Source organism: Panthera pardus, unplaced genomic scaffold (genome assembly GCF_024362965.1).
Source record: "Panthera pardus isolate Hobbes unplaced genomic scaffold, ASM2436296v1 HiC_scaffold_11, whole genome shotgun sequence".
Classification (NCBI taxonomy): Eukaryota; Metazoa; Chordata; class Mammalia; order Carnivora; family Felidae; genus Panthera; species Panthera pardus.
The window spans coordinates 45028763-45048083 of record NW_026526666.1 but is presented as its reverse complement, the minus strand read 5'-3'; the positions used below and the strand labels follow the sequence as shown (position 1 = coordinate 45048083).

Below are 19321 nucleotides of genomic sequence, written 5' to 3'. Positions count from 1 at the left end.
GAGTTTTATCTAAGGGAGGACAGAGATGTCCATGAAGTCAGATATCTACTTCTTTAGCTATATATTATGATCAGTATGGAAGCCCTCCCTCTGGAGCTTAGATTACCTTTGCTGAGAAAAGGTGTGAGGAATCCTAAATTTGTCTAAGCATTGACTTCAAAAAGGGAAAATTCTTTGAATATTCAACTATGGTAAATGTGAAATTCATACCTGTCACATTAAAACTATATCCTCTGGAGATGAATTTCAAGATTGAAATCTATATCTTCTAGGTATAATTACATTACCCAAAAGAAATACATAGTTAAAAATCAGATAACTTTTCTTTCTGTGTTTTCCATTTATTCTACATCATACCCTGAGTTCATTTATATCAATAGATATATGCATACACAAAGCGAATATCCCCCATGAAATAAATGGAAGGTGAATAAAAGAGGAATTATGGGAGATTTAACATTAATATATAGCTTGAATTTCAGAAATATATAGACCCAGAATTGATTCCAGACTCTTCCACCTACTAGCAAATATGGATTTTCTCATCCATAATATGGGAATAATATATACTTTGCAGGATTCTATGAGGTATAAATGACAAATGTGTATAAAGTACTCAGACTAGTATCCATCCCACAGAAGACATTTAATCTAATTATTCATAATCTTGTTATTTTATGAATTGCTGCTAGTGGAACTCAGTGTCTTAGATTCTTCTCCATGATTCTTATGATTAACATAATCAGCACATGCTAAAAATTAATCATGGTCTATGTTGAGGATTTCTTCTTACAATTTTGTACTTTTAATATAGGCTAAATTTACATTTATTTCTATTAGTAGCGTGACATAAGATGTGGGTTTCCATATTTATATGGGGAGACAAATTCTATCACCAGTTACTCTTTTCCAATTGGCATTACTTTGACTCGGGGTAAATGACTAGAAAGAAGCTCTAGATAGTTTTAATAGCTCTTTGTGAACCTCAGATGTAACTGAACCACTTTCTAAATTTACCTACTAAAGAAATGACCCATGAAGTATTCATGGGTAGATAATCAATTGATAAGGTAAATAATCCCATTGAAACATTTACTATTTATTTTTGATACAGCTGTTTTAAACAGACTGATTAGTTCCCTTTATGAGTTCACCCTTGAAAGCTCAAACTATTTTGTTCTTTGTCATTGTTGCATGACATTCCATTTGGCAGTCAGCTTATTTTTAGCCAGACTATCAAAGTATTTTTCAACTGGACTGTCACTGCACTTGAACTTGGAATCTTGTAACCTGAGGAACTGCACTGGAGACAAGAAGACACCTCTAACAAATGGGAAATTATAAATCTAGACCAACCCAAACTTGCACTGGTAATTATTCTTATACCCTAAATGTAACATGGTTCTGTAGTTATAGATAATTAACATTTCATTGGAGTATCTGTTATTTTTTACATGGAGGATATGATAATGTATTATATGAAACCGTTAAGAAGATACCTGAACTCAAATTATTTTTCTCTGAAAGATTTTTAGAGAAAACAGAAAATTTCTTACAAAAGTATATTAGTTGCTAGGTATAATGTTCTTAGGAATACTGCTGAATATAGGGATTTTAGAATTATATCTTAAATATCTATAATTTGAAACCTAAAAACTTTTGTCTGGAAACTAGAGATTGCTGTAATTAAAATGCAATAAAATAAAATGAAATAAGTCAAATATATTCTTCTATGTAAATATATTATCCAATATCAAATGGGTTCTTAATTACTACAATTCAATATGATTGCATTTTAAATATAAACATCTGCATTTTAAGCTCACAGTCAGCAATTTAAATTAAGTATTGTAGAATTTAGAATTAAAAACTGGAGTTTTAATTACTTGTATGTTATGATCTGTGTCTACATTTTGCAAAGCGCAGCTATGAATCAGTCTCATTTGTCTTTCTTTACTAGATGAATGGAAGAAGAAAGTCAGTGAATCTTATGTTATTATAATAGAAAGATTAGAAGATGACCTTCAAGTCGAAGAAAAAGAACTTGCAGAACTAAGGCACATATTTAGGTAAAGTTCTCAGAGTTATTATTTCTTCGTATAAGTACGTTTGTTGCTTATCTTGTTTTTAGATACATCTATATTTAAAAACACAACCCGTATAATCTCAGTTGTCACTAATCATGGTAAGCCTAAAAATGTAAGGTTACCCCTTTCTTGGCCATTCATATAGCCCCTAACATGCAAATATCTTATCTCCTTAAAATATGACTTGCACGCTCCCATCACTAAAGTTTAAAAAGAGAGGAAAATAAGGGCTGACTTTTGAATACAAGCTATTGCTGATCTGAATATCTTCCCTGGAGTTAGATTTCTTGTAAACCATGCCAGCAACGAACAGCAGGACTTCTATTCTCAAATGGTGGTAGAATATTGGCCATATTGTTCTTTGTGAGCTACTAGGGTAAGTCCAATTTTTAACAAACCTTCTGGTCTCTTGACATTTAAGGGCTGTCCCCTAATGGAACTGAGTGTCATTCTGCCCCCTGAACAATCATATAACAACATGTAATACTGGCTTCAAACTTTCAGTGAGTTTTGCTCATGATAACAAGAGAAAAATAATCTGGCATAGTGTCACAACCTTGGAAGACACAAAGTGTTCAGAAAAGAGGGGCAGGACCCTTATATACACAAGCAACCTACTGGAGAAATTGAATCTGACATTGAGAAACTAGATGCATTTTTGAGGGTCAGTTTAAGTTAGCTGCTTGACTGAGGAAAAGTTCCATGTAAGCCAGTTAAACATGTTGACTTATACCTGTGTTATTAATCTAATGTACTCATGACAAAGGACCTCCTCTATTTTACTTGGAAAACAAGTGTAAACCAGTGACCAAATGACATATTCCAAAAGAATTTTCAGATATAGTAAATATATAAAGTTAACACGACTGGTAATTAAAGTTATCCACATATGATATAGTTGTCAGTGGGTTAATAAGGCTTTTTCAAGTGATCAGTTTACTGGAAAAGAGATACAAATGTAGAACTTAATCATAAGTCCTCTAGCTCTTAGTGACTCAGATAAATTTGCTGAATGAAATGTGGTTAAACTGAAGAGACTTCCCTCAACTTTATGAACTCAAAATCTCATTTATTAATTTATTTTTTAATTTAAGAATTACTGTACAAATATGTCAAGACTAATTTAACTAGACATATCCTTTTAAGGATTAAGCTTAACAATGGACTTGAGATGTAGGTTTTATTCTGTGTTTTCCATTTATTCTACATCATACCCTGAGTTCATCAGTACATCATACTCCATCAGCAACGGGCAGTTGTTTTTCCAGCTCCTGCTATAGCTGACTTTTCCTACATTTCCACTATATGCAATAAATGTGACCTCCTTTTTACTAATCAGTATTGGGGATGAGAGGCAGGAAACAGTGTCAGGGAGAATATAGTTCATTATTTATTGTGCCAAATACATTCAAGTTGTTATTCCAGACACATGAAATATAAGACATTATGTAATTCTCACCATGACTCTGTGTGATAAAAATTAATTCTGATGGATAATAAACTAAGGACTAGAGACATTGTATCTTATTAAGATCATATGGTCAGTAAGTGCTGTAACTCTGATTTGTAGCAAGGTCAGCCTGAGTCCATAGAGAGAGTTCTTCCTACTTACTATACCCTTCTTCTTGCTCCAGGAGTTCATAATCTGGTTTAGGGGAAAGACATATATAAAGAACTCACAGGAGACATTCTATGACAAGTGCTAAATGGGAAGAAAAATAAAATGGTTTCAAATACAAAAGTAAAAAAAAAAGAAGATTTGGGAGCTCTTGATTTATCCATTTTAAAAAACATTCCAGGTAAATGGCATAGTTAAGTAAAGATATATAGGCAAGAATGGATGAGTACCATGGAAGGTCGAGAGGAGTCAAGAAAAACTAATGTCTTGACCATTTTATCTAAGTTGAGTAAGAAGGTTAGGTCAGTCAGTATAAGGGTTTTACAGTGATATAGTTTTAAATGCAGTTTCTTCTTTTTACAAACTATGTATCCTTGGATATATTATTTGGTGTCTTTATGCCTCATCTGCATCTGTAAAATGAGGTTAATAATAACAGCCTCATGGATATTTGCAAAATGATGTTAATTAAAAGCTGAGAGCCTAACACACAGTAGGCATGAAATAATTGGAGGTTTCTATTTTCATCATTGATTGGGTAAATAAGGACAGTTTGAAAGACTGAAGACTTTATTATCCAGTAGAAGTAACAGTTTATTAAAAGTTAGGAAGTAAGAAAGTTAGGATTAAATGTTTTTATGTAAACAGGATGTTTTTAAAAGTTAAAATGTAAAATGTTAGGACAATTCAAGATGATGCCAAAATCTGAGCTATAACTTTTAAAGATTGTGATCAAGAGAGATTTGGCTAGGGTACTAGAAGGCTCATCAAAATGGATGTCAAATTCCCTAAGAATAATGGTAGGGTATTTTGTGGAGAGGCAGACTGGTGGTAGCCTGGTGCTAAAGCTGTTAAGGAGGTGACAGAAATGTTGCATTAGCCAGAAATGATAATAATGAAGCTGAGGAGAAGATTACTCACAGCCTAGAATCATGTTTCTCCAAGGGCTAAGAACCTCATACAGTAGAGTAACCAGCAGTGCTTGCTAAAATTTTAGATTCCATGATTCCACCCCATATCAAATGAATCAGAATCTCTGGGGCTGACTTCCAGAAACCTGAATTTTTAACAAGCTCCCCAGGTAATACTTTTGCATGCTAAAAATTATACTTCTGCTGAAGTTTAAAAACTACTTTAGAAAGATACTCAAGTTGCACTGAGAACTCTGCCTGAGGTGTTATTGGTGAAGGGATGAAAAACTGAGAAAAAAGAAAGCAGGCAACTAGTATGGTCTACAGAGATTCAAGGGAGCAAACAAACAAACATAAACAGAGTATTCTGTCTGATTCCATCAAGACTGATAGCATCATCGGGAAAGAAAGGCAGTCATGCCTAGGGCAAAGTTCTGAGGATTTTCTTTTCTCTAGAATAAAATGATGGATGACAAGGAAGGAAGAGAATGGAGTGCTGAGAATATAAATTGTCTTACTCATTGACTCACATGCCAAAATTTTATGGCATTTGGGAAGATTAAGCATAATATTGTATGAGATCACATTTGAGTATCTAGGACATTTTGGGTGTTTCTTTCTCATCTTTGTCCATGCCTTGTATGATGTAATTAGTATTTCTGTGGTGAACAACTGTGTTATGCCTTATGACACCAGGCTTTCTCTAAACATGTCGGTAAGAGGAAATGGTATAAGATGCCCAAAAAGAAGCACTTAACACCAGAATCACAAGTTGAGGATCACTGATAAAAACACAGATTTGGGAGTTTTTTGGAGGTTTTTTGTTGTTTTTGTTTGCTAACAAGTTTCTTTATGGAATTCGTGGTAGATACTAATTGCATTCATTCAAAGAGATTTTCCACACCACAGTACACCAAGGCTTCTGTTAGCTCACATACACAATCTCCTGGTATATCTTTCACCCACAATATAATATAGAGCAATATGGTACTAAACTTTAAAAATATAAAGATAACCATTATATTCTTATGCCAATTCATAGCAGCTTTGGAATGAAAGCTTGATAGGGTAATGAAAGAGAATGGAAATGGAATAATCTCTCTTCTTCCACAATAAAATTGCATTCACTCATAGCTTTGGACATTTGTTGGGATAATAGATGGAAGATAGGAAGAAAAAGGGAAGGCAGAAGAAGGAAAGACAGAAGTGGCCCATTGATTACCATTATCTGATTATTTCCTCTTCTATGCCATCTCTAATCTTTATGTTTATCAATATAATGGCACTTATTACAAGGTGTTGTCTATCCACTTACAGGACTGTCTAACCACTAGTATATATGTTTACTAAAGGCAACTTCTTTGTCTTATTTGTCTTTATTTATATTTGTATTTATTTGTAATACCTATTTACATGGCACTTGAAAGAAAAACAAACTAACAACTTAGTGCCTAGCACATGCTAGGCATGCTACCAGGTATTTTAATATGCATTGGCTCGTATAATCCTAAATATATATATGTAAAATGCTTTGGCACAGTGATCAGCACATGGCAAACACTCAAAAATGATAGTTAAAAACTAATCATTATGTTTATGTTAACAACATCTGAGGTAGTCATTCATTGCACTTGCCATTTTATACCTAAGGAAAATAAGCTCATCAAATTAAACCGGTTTGAACTAGGATAAACAACGTGTATAATTGTACTGGGATTGTACCCACTTGTATTTAATTTCAAAATGTGTAATCTTCATGACCTTGGTTCTCAGCTTGGGAGGTGGAGTAAGTATGGATCAGAATTATCTTTTAAATATTTTTATTTTCCCTACACCACTCCACAATTTTGCTATATCCTGTGTATTAGAACTATCCCTGGGTGTGGGAGTAGAAAACTATATTTTAGCCCCCGACTCCTACCCCTGGTGATACACGTATCCCACCCACAACCTTTGAAAATGTTTTACATAAGTAATGGCCCTCCCCATGTAACTTTTAAAAGCCTCCCAATTACATTACTTTGTTTCAATAAGTTTTAAAGTCATTAAAAATTTTAGAGCTGTGCTCTACTAATTTAATTGTCAAGGCTACTTTTTTATCTGCTTAATCTGCAGTATGAAATTTGACCTCAGTGAGGAGTTCCAGAGAAGTTATATTGTTCCAATGCCACGATATTTCAAAGTAATCAAAATAACCCTATTTTTTCTCATTTTAAATCTTATTTTGACATTGAGTAGACATACCTTGGTTAATAATGATAATATCTCATTTTGAAATTGATTGGGTTTCATAAATAAACAAAAATATCAAAAGAATGCTTTGTTCCATGAGCAAGCAGTTATAATACTTGCATGATAAAAATGTATTAGGTAGGGGGAAGGGAGGAAAAAAATATGTATGCCATTCCTGCTCATTTTCTCCCTGAAAAGTTCCTCTGGACCCAGCTGCAGTCCACCATACCTATCCTCCAAATGAAACATCTTCCAAAAATCAACTTTTTCAAAACTATAACCAATTATGAAATTTAGCTATTGTAGAGTGAATAGCTCCAGGCACATGGCAGGCTGACTTAATCTAAAATGAGTGAAATTCTCCAATAAAGTAGAAAATGGACTACTGAGGGAGGACATGTCATCTTATAAAATTAAAATAGAGTGAAAGTATTATTTGACATGTTGGTGCATTGTGCTAGTTAGCAACAAAACAAAAACAAACCACAATAACAGAAAGACAATTCACATTTCCCCAAGACTGCCTACCTCTGTACCTCTTTTCTTGCTTGTCTAGGTAAAACTAGTTATGAATAATAATTGTAAAGTAATATCTTGCTAAAACATTATGAAGCAGCTGATCTCAATCTCTCTCTTTCAGTCTCTTTCTCTCCCTCCAGCTTGTTACCTCACTAGCTTTATCTTTCCTCCTTTTATCCACCCTCTAGTCTTCCCTTCCATCCTATACTGCCCCCCATCTTCCTTTTTTCTTTTCTAGTCTCCCTTCTCAAATGCAAAGCAAAGCAATAAAGTTGTTAAAATACCAATATAATAATCAATATCAGTGCATTATTAAAAATAATTATTATACCAGCTAATGTTTGTAAGTCTTACAAAAATCTAAGCCTCATAATAAATCATTATTGTCTCAATTTTATCATCCTTCGCTATTCTTGCTCTGCCACCATATTTCAATAATTATTTATTGTATGATGAATTAATAAATATACTTCATGTTATTAGTTTACTGATTGGACCTGGGTGATATTGGACAAATACATCCTGGATATTTTGGGGGGATGTATCTTGGGAACAGATCTTATTGATGATTTTTCTGTTTCTGTTGTTTGATGGAGACCGGATCAGAAGCAGCCACAAAGAACTACATTAGGAAGTTATAGCCAGTCCTTTGAAACCTAAATTACCAAATTGGGAAACTAGATGATCTATAACAAATCCATTTCTCCTTTCTACCTTCTTGGTCTTTTCCTAAATTTCAGCAAATGAATTAATTAAAAAAAATGTAATCTACCTATGAGAATATTTTGGACAGTAGTATGTTATTTAGGGCCAGCTATTCAAATGTTACATTTTAATTGGTTTCCAGTTGTGGTCATGTCAAATATTTTCTTGAAAGGATGAGGTCATGAGAAAGGAGTTTAATTGGATCACAAAACTGCATACTTTTCTGGATACAAGGTAAAGGCTAAGAAAAGAGTTCATTATGCTACAAGAAAGAAAGTAACCTTTGGGTACAGAACTACCATTTTTAATGATTAAGGACAGAATTTACTGTTAGAAATATATTCATAATAGTGAGTTCATTTTAATTAGGAACTTCATCCATACCCCAGCAAGCAGTATGAACTCATTAGGATATGTTAAGTTACAGTCTGGCATGGCAGGTGATGAAAAATATAAAGGAAAATTAAAAAATAAATTGAGCTTAGGGTATTAGAATACATAAGTGATGTTCAATTGACAGTGAATTTGACATACACAGTTCCTTTAGAAGAGGCAAAGGAAGAGAATATGAGGTATCTCTCCTAGGAATGATTGCATTAAAACCTTGAATATTTTAATTACATGTTTCAAAACAGAAACATTTGACTAAAAGTTAATGGGAAGTGAGAATTAGGATTCAAATATAGCCCCAAAGTAACTCTCATTAAAAAAATTACATTCCAGTTATTAAAGTTAAGATAAAAATTGTACTATTAAAATTGCACTTGACTGCCAAATATTGTGGGAGCCTATTCTCAGTTAATTCATTTTTGTTGGTATTAATAGAAGTTGCATGAGTTCAAGGAGGATATAATTGAAGAAAGAACAAAAACAACAGGAAACAGTTCAGTTTTGAGCAAGGAGATATTTAGGACTGTACATTGAGTCACTTATGAATGGTCAAGTCTAGTTTAAAATTCAGTGAGCTGAGAATTGATTGTTGAACAGAAAGTAACTAATATAATTCATGCTTTCAATGTGACTTATGTAAACAATAGATATTCATTCAGGGTTATTCATATTTTAAATAAAGCAATAAACTGTGGCATCTTATATTTTGTTTATTCAGTGTTTACTTTCTTTGCAAAGCTGGTCTGGGCATTAGAGATCAGAATTAATGCAAAGATCAGTTGCAGGATTCTATGTAGCATGCATTTCCCCAGGACTGAGGCACCTAAAGGACCCAGAGATTAGTGAGTAGTTTATATCCAGTAGACTGTTGAGAACATAGTAAAGTGAGCATTAAGAACAGAGGTGGAGCGTACAGTTGGTGTTGTGCCAGACTGACTGAATGCATCATCAAAGTTAGATCATGCAATAAGAAAGCAATTGAATCTATCTTCTTAATAAAACATTTCAGTGCAATCTTTTTTCCCCTTTGGATTTTTAATATCTCCCTTTTCCCTTCATTCTTCTTTTAATATCTCCAGTGTTGATAATAGCCTTCCCATTGACATGATGACCTAGGACTTATGTTATAAAATTGTGATTCTAGTAGTTGCTCTGAATCACTGACAGGTGCTAGGTGTCACAACAGTGAGCTTGGTAGCCATTTTTAAAAGCATGTGAAGACAGGGTCTGACATTGTCTAGGAGCCTAAATGAGAGTCACCATGAGCATAAAATTGTCAAAATCAGGAAATTTTACAGGTTGTCAAATGTGAGAGATTGAAGAAGGTCAAACTTGGTTTGAAAATTATGCTAAAATCTCCCAAGGCATAGACTATGCAGGGGAAATTGTACATTCAGTGATCTTGATAATACTAGTAATAATAATAAAATAATGATTTATTGATAACATATGTGCTAGATACTATAGTAAGCCCTATCCTCATGTATTCTTCATAACAATACAATGTCTATGTATTATTTTAATCATTTTATAACTGAAGAAATTAAATTTGAAGAGGTTTAATAACTTGCCCAAATTGGAGGAAAAAAAAAAAGACTACTTAAAAAGCAGAAGCAGGATAGGATTTCAATCCTGGTGTAAATACAAGGACAAGTTTTTAAGGATTACCTACATTTCAGCTACACTGCTGAAATGATTTTCCACTTTTAAAGCATCAAAACATGGGAAATATTGCTGTATAATATTAGAGATACACATTGAAAAACTAATTTTCTCAGGAGTTTATTGCTACAGAGGACTCCCAAGCCTTTCTTCTTTCACCGTTTGCCATTAAGTTCATTATAGTTAGCTCAAAAGGTACTTCCTTCCCTGTTCTTCTTTTAGGATGAAGGTTATATATTTCTTTACATTTAACAGAAGGCCTCCCTGTCCTTCTCCACCCAATACTTTGTTTTCTGTCTTTTGATCTTACTGTGTGTTTTCATTGCTGGATAATGGAAGGACCAAGAAAGAAAAGCCAACACAGATCAGAACTTCTAAATCATTGTCAATCAACATCTTCAATTGCTAGTCACAGTTTTCTTTCCCTTTTTATTTACGGACACTGATTTCCTACAGACTTCAAGAGAAAAATCCCATCTACCTAGCTTTAAAAAGCAGAGTTCAGCTTTTCAGAAAACCTGTATTATTTGAAATCATAACCACAGAGAAGACCTCTGTGAATGCACTTGTAAGTCTGGGCTGCTGAGTGCACTTTGTTTAGTACTACCTATTAAGTTTTTTTTCTCCAAGACATCTATAATACAATCAGCTTTAAGAGTTTAGAAGCCTGACTCAGGCAAAGGCCACACATTTCCAAGAATTGTGTTATTTTGTGAAGTTATTGCACATACCATAAAATAGGTATACCATTTGCAATTAGTTTCATTTCAGATAGATATTTTAAAAAGTAGTATTTTCATCAGAAATATTTTGGGGGGGGGGCATAATTCATTGAACTGTGGGAAAGTACAGATAGAAATGGGTTAAACTCTTAGCCATTTCTCCTGAAATACTTGGCTCCTTCCTCTATTATATTATTAACATTTGTAAAATTGACCCTGAGTTTACTGCACTCCTACATATAATATTCCAAAGCAAGTTGAGGTAGATTTCTCAATATGAATAAGCATGTCTGTGGACTTGGCAGCTGGGAAGTTGAACATTCAAGGCAAGATGGTTATGAGGATGGGGAAGTTTTAGGATATTCTATGAAAACAAACCACTGGGATTGCCATTGCTAATTACGACATTTCACTGAGATCCTTTGGATGTCTCTAGATTTAAAGGCTTTCTCTTTTTAGCAGCACCCTAGAGAATAGCACCTTTTCTTTTCTATTTTAAAATTCCAGTAGCTTTTGAAGTGCTTAACTGGGTGCCTTGATGATAATGTCCTGAATTTATAGTACCTTTCAAGTGTAAGTACTTTACAAATGATATGGAAGGCTCACTCACCAAAGACTATGCTATCTCACTAAAGCTGCTGGAGATTTAAATAGGCAGGAAGTGGCTTGAAATTGACCTGGGAGGCCAAGGATATGTTCTCATTTCTACTGAAAAATGTCCTGGGAGTACCAACGATTTCAAAAGGTCAAGAATTTTAGCTTTACATTCCTTTTCCAAGGCTACCTTTGGCTCTCTAGGGCCCTCCTGGGGCAATGGTCTTTGTTCAGACAAAGGCAAGGATTTTACTAATTGAATCACTAACACTACTCCTCTCAGGGGACTGTGTATCATAGTACCCGATCAGAGTTTAGACCTTCTTTATCTGTGAAACCTGACCCAGTCAGAGTACAAGGAAAACTTTGCTTCAGGCAGAATTTGTGAAACTTTGGGATTATATTCCTCTCTCCAATCTCTTACCAAAATGCTTCTTTTTTTTTTTTCTTTTTGGAGGGAATTTCTTGACTTTCTCCATAAATATGATGTGAAATTTTGCATGTGAATGATTTACTTTCAAATGTCTGTTTTCTATTTCTACATTAATTTTAATTCATAAAGTTGCCTTGAAACGTTCAAATTATACATAGAAAACAAAATGCATAAGAGCCCTTAATTTAAACCTGGGCTCTCAAACTTCCATATTATTTTCTCTTGACTTAAGTTTTCTTCATATAGATGTATATTCAAAATTATTTTTCTAGGTACAATGAAATCCCACAAAAGATGTATTTTTTAATTTATAGTAATAGTAGTCCCTTTTATATTTTTTCCAGTAAAAACTAATAAACTAAAAGGTGAAATTTTTGATCATATGAAAAATTCTTTTTCAGCTCCGATGATGCCTTCAGTAAAGTCAACTTAAATTACCGCACAGAAAATGGGCTGTCTCTACTTCATTTATGCTGCATTTGTGGAGGTGAGCGCTTGAAACTCAATACTTTATAAACTCATTATATGTAAAGATGGTCAATGATTTGAGCTGCTTTATAGTCTACAGGAGGATTCTATTCATACTCAATTTTCTTTTTTGCTTTATCCTTACAACCCTGATAACCTTCAGGTGAAACAGTAACTACCAGGCAGATGTTCCAGTTGATTTAGCTCTGAATTTAAGTTTTATGGTGTTCGTACCCTGAACCAAGTCACTTAGTTTGCTTGGAAATCAAAAAAAGCATTTTTCAGCATTGGGTTTGCCAGTCAGAGATTAGGTTAATTTCAGAAGCACTTAAAGCATTCCCTAAAATATCATCATGCAATTACTTTACAATCTACAGTAAGATATGTGAAAGGTAAGATAAATGCCAAACATAAAATCTCAAAGTGAAGATTGATCAAAGTGAAGATCTAGAGTTAAATTTGGCTCATATTTTGTTCTGCTTTGTTCATTAATGTATTCCAAGCACCTAGCATGGAGACTGGCATTTGGTAGGTACCTAATAAATTTATTGAATTAATGAATGGTTAGTATTTATTTTGTTAATCCAAACTAGTATTCCTTGAACTTGGGTTTTTAAATAAAACACTAATGTAGAAATATCAACTCTAATCCTATTCCTTAACCATTCCTCCCAAACAAATTAAGCATACTCAACAGATTTTCCTCCCAAATTTAAACATACTTTCCCCAACCTTCATCATTTCTTCCAGATATCTCTAATCTAAATAAGTTCTACTGCTAATGATGTTCTGAGGTATCCTGGGCAACTCGATTTTTATCTAAGCCTTTTCACTAATAATTTATTAAGATTTTTTTTCCTTTTTTTAATGCTTTAAAACCAACTAATGATGAAAGCACTATAGAAAAATATAACACAAATGCATTAAAATAAACAGCATTGATATAACGTTTTATAAGTGTAATAAAATGTTCACTACTAAGGAAGGCTGTCAATTAATAGAAAACTTTACAAATTACCTGCAGAACAGCAGTCTGACATTTTCATACATCTGTGTGAATTTATCATTAAGTCAAAAAGATATTTTAAAGTCACTTGGTCTATCCCCACAACAACATAAGTTTCTTTCACTCTTCTCATTCAGGCAACAAGTCACATATTAGAACCCTTATGTTAAAAGGGCTTCGTCCATCTCGACTGACAAGAAATGGATTTACAGCCTTGCACTTGGCAGTTTACAAGGTATAATATCTTTGTTCCCACAATACTGTATTAGAACCAAGGATGATAATGTATCTTCAGGCTGCTGCTGCTGTCTTTCTTCTTCTTCTTCTTCCTCCTCCTCCTCCCCTTCCTCCTTTTTCCCCTTCTCCTTCCTATTCCTCTTCTCTTTCTCCTTCAACTCCTTCTTCTTTTTCTCCTTCTCCTTTCCTTCTTCTTCCATACTTTTTTTTTTTTTTTTTTGCAAATTGACAATCGTGGGAAACGTTCAGAGGAACCAGAGCGTTATTATATTACTGGATGAAGTTCTTTCTCTATATTTAACAGGTATCATCTATATATCAGACACATACTCTTTTCAATGCTTTCCATGTTAAATTAATTTAATTCTCATAGGAAACCTGTGTGTGAGTACTGTTATTGTCCCCAAGATTACATGGTCAGTGGGTTAGCCAGGATTTAAGACCTGGCAGTCTGGTCCCCTTGCCAGAGCTTCTGACCAGGAGACCAAGCTGCTTCCATGCAGAAGAGGATGTATTTGAGGATAAAAGCAGCACATTGAAGCTACATTTCTTTTCCTTCACATTATTAAAAATATCTCCAGATATTAAAAATGTCTCTAGATTTCCCTTTAGTTTCCTTCTTTTATATCTCCTACTTTTGTTTTAGTTTGTTTCCAGTCCCTGTTTCCAAGCTAATCTCAGTACCTCATCAGAAAGTAAATGTAAAAGTGGATTGGAAAAACTAGGATACTCCGTATTGGGATAGATCCTTGAGATTGTCATAAATATAAATTTATAGAATATATAAAATATTAAAAAATAAATTAAAAATTTAAAAAGTTGGAGGCGCCTGGGTGGCTCAGTCAGTTGGGCGTCCGACTTCAGCTCAGGTCATGATCTCACAGTTCGTGCGTTCGAGCCCCATGTCGGGCTCTGTGCTGATAGCTCAGAGCCTGAAACCTGCTTCAGATTCTGTGTCCCCTCTCTCTCTGCCTCCACCCCTGCTTGTGCTCTGTCTCTCTCTGTCTTTCAAAAATGAGTAAACATTAAAAAAAATAAATTAGAATATATAAAACATATTATTCTCTAATCGTAATGAGTTTCTACTTACTCTGCACTTATTATGAGTTAACTATCACACTAGGTTTTATATGCATTATTTCTTTATTAATATAACTTAGTGAGATGCATAATAGGGTTTATTTTATAGAAAAAGGAAATTGAAGGTTAAAATTAGATATCTAGTAAATGTCAGAGTAATGATTAGAATCAAGTGCAGTTGGCTCATACTTTCAGACTCTCATTGTTATATTGCATATTTTGTTCTTTCTCAATTTCATGTGAATCTGTGACAGGATTTTATTTCAATTTTGTATGTGCAGGTATGGGGGGTAGGCAGCTGTTTGCTCGTACCAGGATCACTTTGCACTACATTCTTTCCTTCAACCTTTGGAGTTCATCACTGAGGGAAGAGAGCCATATTTTGCCGTGATTCAGATTCACATATTCCTGTGATTCATAGTGCAAATGCTCTAATGCATACCCTTTTCTACCCCCAGTCAATGCCCAGTCAATTTTTTTTTTCTGGGAGAAAGCATCAGTTATGTGTTGATAACTGCACATAACTGTGCAGGTATTAGGAGGTATTTAATACCAAGTTTCCTGTGAAACTTGTATTGAGGCTGAGTTCAGGAGGTAGGAAAACAGTGTCTGATGCTGGCTTTTCTGCTGACTAGCAGGAGGTGAAAGTAGAAGACCTCCAAGGAATAGGAAGGGAATGATGGAGAGTTAAGGCAGTATGCAAAACCATGAATCCTGAATCTGACTGGGAGATTCCTTTTTGCATTAGTTTGTTTTCCTAACACTTAGCATGACACAACCACAGAAATGCATTCTCGATGATTTAGTGCTACAATCTTTACAGAATCTATTTCTTCCACTTCTGTTTATCAAACTAAGTTTCCATTTTTAGGATTCCCTCTATTTCTTCTGTTTTCATATATTTTACAGAAGGATATATGGACTAGCTTTCTTGTAGCAAGTTTAAAGAAATTTAGAATCTTAGGACACAGAGTAGGCAACGTTTTTAAAAAGGCCATAGTAGAGTACATGATTACTCATTCTTTAACAAGGGCAAAAACAAATTAAATTTACAATTTCCCTTAAAACACAGAAACCATTGCATTAAATCTAGTTCTAACTATCCACTCTGCCCTACCTAAGAAAAAGAAAATAGACTTACATAATCATAATACAATGATCAAAATCAGAAAATTTAACATTGATGCAATACTATTATTTAATCTATTGTCCAAAGTCAAATTTGGTTAATTATCCTATTAGGATCATTTATAAAAAGCTTTTTATTTTTTTTCTTGTTTAGGATTGATTCCAGAATCATTCATTTTTACTTTTCTTGTCTCTGTAATCTCCTTTTATCTAAAAGAGATTTCCTTTCCTTTGTTTCCTTTTCTTTCCTTTCCTTTCTTGATCTAATATTTTGGTGCATACAGAATAGTTATGTATTTATATGTACTTATTTGGATGTTTATAAATATTGCAAATGAACTGAATTTTTTCTTAACACTCACAAAACGAATAATTTGATTTTCACATTTTTTATTGGTCACATCAGCAGCTTTTTCAAGTATACACCCTGGCATGCTGGGCCTGCCTCAGACTTGGGTAGTTTTTACCAGCAGGGCAACTCTGCTTTTATTGATAATAATGGAGCAGATGTTTTATTTTTTAATTCCATGTGGATAGTTAGCACTCCTCTGACTTTTTTGGTTTATTTTTCCTTTGTTTCTGCTTAGTTTATTTTTTTAATACGGATTAAATTTATTGATATATAATTTATGCACAATAATTTCACAATTTTAAGTGGACAATTTGATGAGTTTTAAAAATGTATAGAGTCATGTACTATCATCACAGTTGTGGACATAGGACTTTTCTATCATGTAAAAGAGTTCCTTCATACCTTTTTTTTTTTTTTTTTTTTTCAACGTTTTTTATTTATTTCTGGGACAGAGAGAGACAGAGCATGAACGGGGGAGGGGCAGAGAGAGAGGGAGACACAGAATCGGAAACAGGCTCCAGGCTCCGAGCCATCAGCCCAGAGCCTGATGCGGGGCTCGAACTCACGGACCGCGAGATCGTGACCTGGCTGAAGTCGGACGCTTAACCGACTGCGCCACCCAGGCGCCCCCCTTCATACCTTTTTGTGGTTAATTCCCTGCCCTATCCCCTGGCCTCTGTAAATACTATGTTTTCTTTCACTATAGGTTTTCCCTTTCTAGAATTTTACATAAATGCAATCCATTTAGTATATTTTCTTTTATATATGGTTTCTATCACTTAGCAGAGTGCTATTGTTGTGTGTTTAGTAATTCACTTCTTTTAATTTGTAGTTGTATTCCATTCTATGGATATACCACCATTTGTTTAACAATTCATCTGCTACGGATATAAGGGTTATTTCCAGATTTTGACTGTTATAAAGCTGCTATTAACATTCATGTACAGATCTTCGTTTGAACATACATTTTTATTTCTCTTGGGCAATATGTAGGAATAGAATTGATGGGTCATATCATAATGATGCCAAGATCTTTACCAAATTAGCTATATCATCTTCTATTCCCATCAGCAATGTGTGAGATTCTAGTTGTTATGTTACACACTCTTGCCAACACTTATCAATATTTTTTATTTTAGTGATTCTATTGGATGTATATTAATATTTCAGGATTAATTTACATTTCCCTAATGACTAAGGAAGTTGAATAGATTTTTATGTGCTAGTTTGTCACCATTTTTTTTTGATGTAGTGTCTGTTCAAATCTTAATTCCATTTTTAAATTTGGTTTATTGTTTTCTTAAATTGTAAGAAGATATCTTTATATATTTTAGATATGGGTTTTTTGTTGGATATACATTTTGCAAAACTTTTCTCCAGTCCATGGCTTGCATTTCATTTTCTTAGCAGTGGCATTTAAAGAGAAAAACTTTTATGCATTATTTTTTAACTGATTACTCTAGTGATTGCACTATGGATCTTGAACAAACATGTGCATTGTCTGTTAATATTGGCCTATATCACTTTAAATGTAAGCACCTTCCATATTATAGTTCCACTTTATCTTCATTCTTTATAGTATTGTTTCCATGTACATTATTTCTATATATGAATTTATATATGAATATACTGTCAGAATTTTCATGATAAACACTTCATATATTTTAAAGAAAACGAGAGAAAATATCTAGTTTTCAGCAGATTGGTCATAATAATATTATGTATGATTATCTCTGTATAATGCTTTTTAGAGTTCACTGAGCTTCTTAAATCCATAAGTTTATGTTTTTATCAAATTCATGAATTTTGATTATTGTTTTTTCATATATGTATGTTAGAATGTTTGATAATCTCCCATAGGTTACTGAGTCTCTATTCATTTTCTTCTCTTTTTTTTCTCTGTTTTTAAAATTTGATTATTTCTATTTACCTGAATTCAAGTTCAAAGACTATCACTCTGCCATCTCCCATCTGATGTTAATCTAAGAATTATTCATTTCAGATACCATACTTTTCAGTTCTAGGATTTCCCTTGATTTTTAAATATAATCTCACTTTCTCTTTTATGATTACTCATCTGTTTCTTTTATTTTTCTTTATTTTCCTTTAAATTCTGGAAGCTATGATTAATGACTTAAGTTTTTTTAATGTTTATTTGTTTATTTATTTATTTATAAATTTTTTTTAATGTTTATTCATTTTTGAGAGAAAGAGAGAGACAGAGTGTGAGAGGTGGAAGGGCAGAGAGAGAAGGAGTCACAGAATCTGAAGCAGGCTCCAGGCTCTGAGCTGTCAGCCCAGAGCCTGACGAGGGGCTCAAACTCACCGGCTGCAAGATCATGACCTGAGCTGAAGTTGGACGCTTAACCAACTAAGCCACCCAGGTGCCCCATGTTTATTTATTTTTGAGAGAGAGAGACAGAGCGTGGGCACTGGAAGGGCAGAGAGAGAGAGAGAGGGAGACACAGAATCAGAAGCAGGCTCCAGGCTCCAAACTGTCACCACAGAGCCCAATGTGGGGCTCAAACACACAAACTGTGAGATAATGACCTGAGCTGAAGCCGAACACTTAACCAACTGAGGCACCCAGGCACCACAACGACTGCTTTTTAAATGCCTTATCTGTTGTTTCTAACACCTGGATTACCTCAGTGTTTATATCTAGTGGACACTTTTCTCTTGGCTGAATATTACATTTTCCAGTTTCTTCACTACTTATTAATTTTTTATTGCATGTTAGACATTATATATTATTTGTTTTAGTAAATCATCATGTTATCTTCCTTTAAAGGGTGTTGAATTTTGGGGCGCCTGGGTGGCTCAGTTGGTTAAGCATCAACTTTGGCTCAGGTTATGATCTTGCAATTCCTGAGTTCAAGCCATGCATCAAGCTCTGGGCTGTCAGCAGAGAGGCTGCTTCAGATCCTCTGTCCCCAGGTCTCTCTGCCCTTCCCCTGCTCATGCTCTCTCTCTCAAAAACAAAAAAAAACATTAAAGGTTGTTGAATTTTTCTTTTGTTTTGTTTCTGGAAGGCAGTTACATTTTTGGTGGATTCATTTCACCTACTCAATCTTGATTTGATTTGTTGTTAGGATGGGTCTATTTGAGTTTCAAACTAAGCTTAATGGCATACTTCTTGCTCCAGGATGTGGTCCTCATTCCTGAATATGGTTCTTA

At 34.0% G+C, this 19321-nt stretch overlaps 1 protein-coding gene across 3 annotated transcripts in view; it reads left to right on the top strand.

The window, feature by feature from the left end:
- The first annotated feature begins 1237 nt into the window (after window positions 1-1237).
- The window catches only part of TNNI3K (TNNI3 interacting kinase), a 292685-nt gene continuing 274601 nt past the window's right edge, over window positions 1238-19321 (top strand). For all 3 annotated transcript variants that reach the window (XM_019448877.2, XM_019448876.2, XM_019448878.2), the window contains exons 1-4: window positions 1238-1370; window positions 1961-2069; window positions 12275-12360; window positions 13485-13582. In XM_019448877.2, coding sequence (XP_019304422.1) covers window positions 1331-1370; window positions 1961-2069; window positions 12275-12360; window positions 13485-13582 — 333 coding nt within the window. In that variant the 5' untranslated portion in view covers window positions 1238-1330. The remainder of the gene's footprint in view (window positions 1371-1960; window positions 2070-12274; window positions 12361-13484; window positions 13583-19321) is intronic.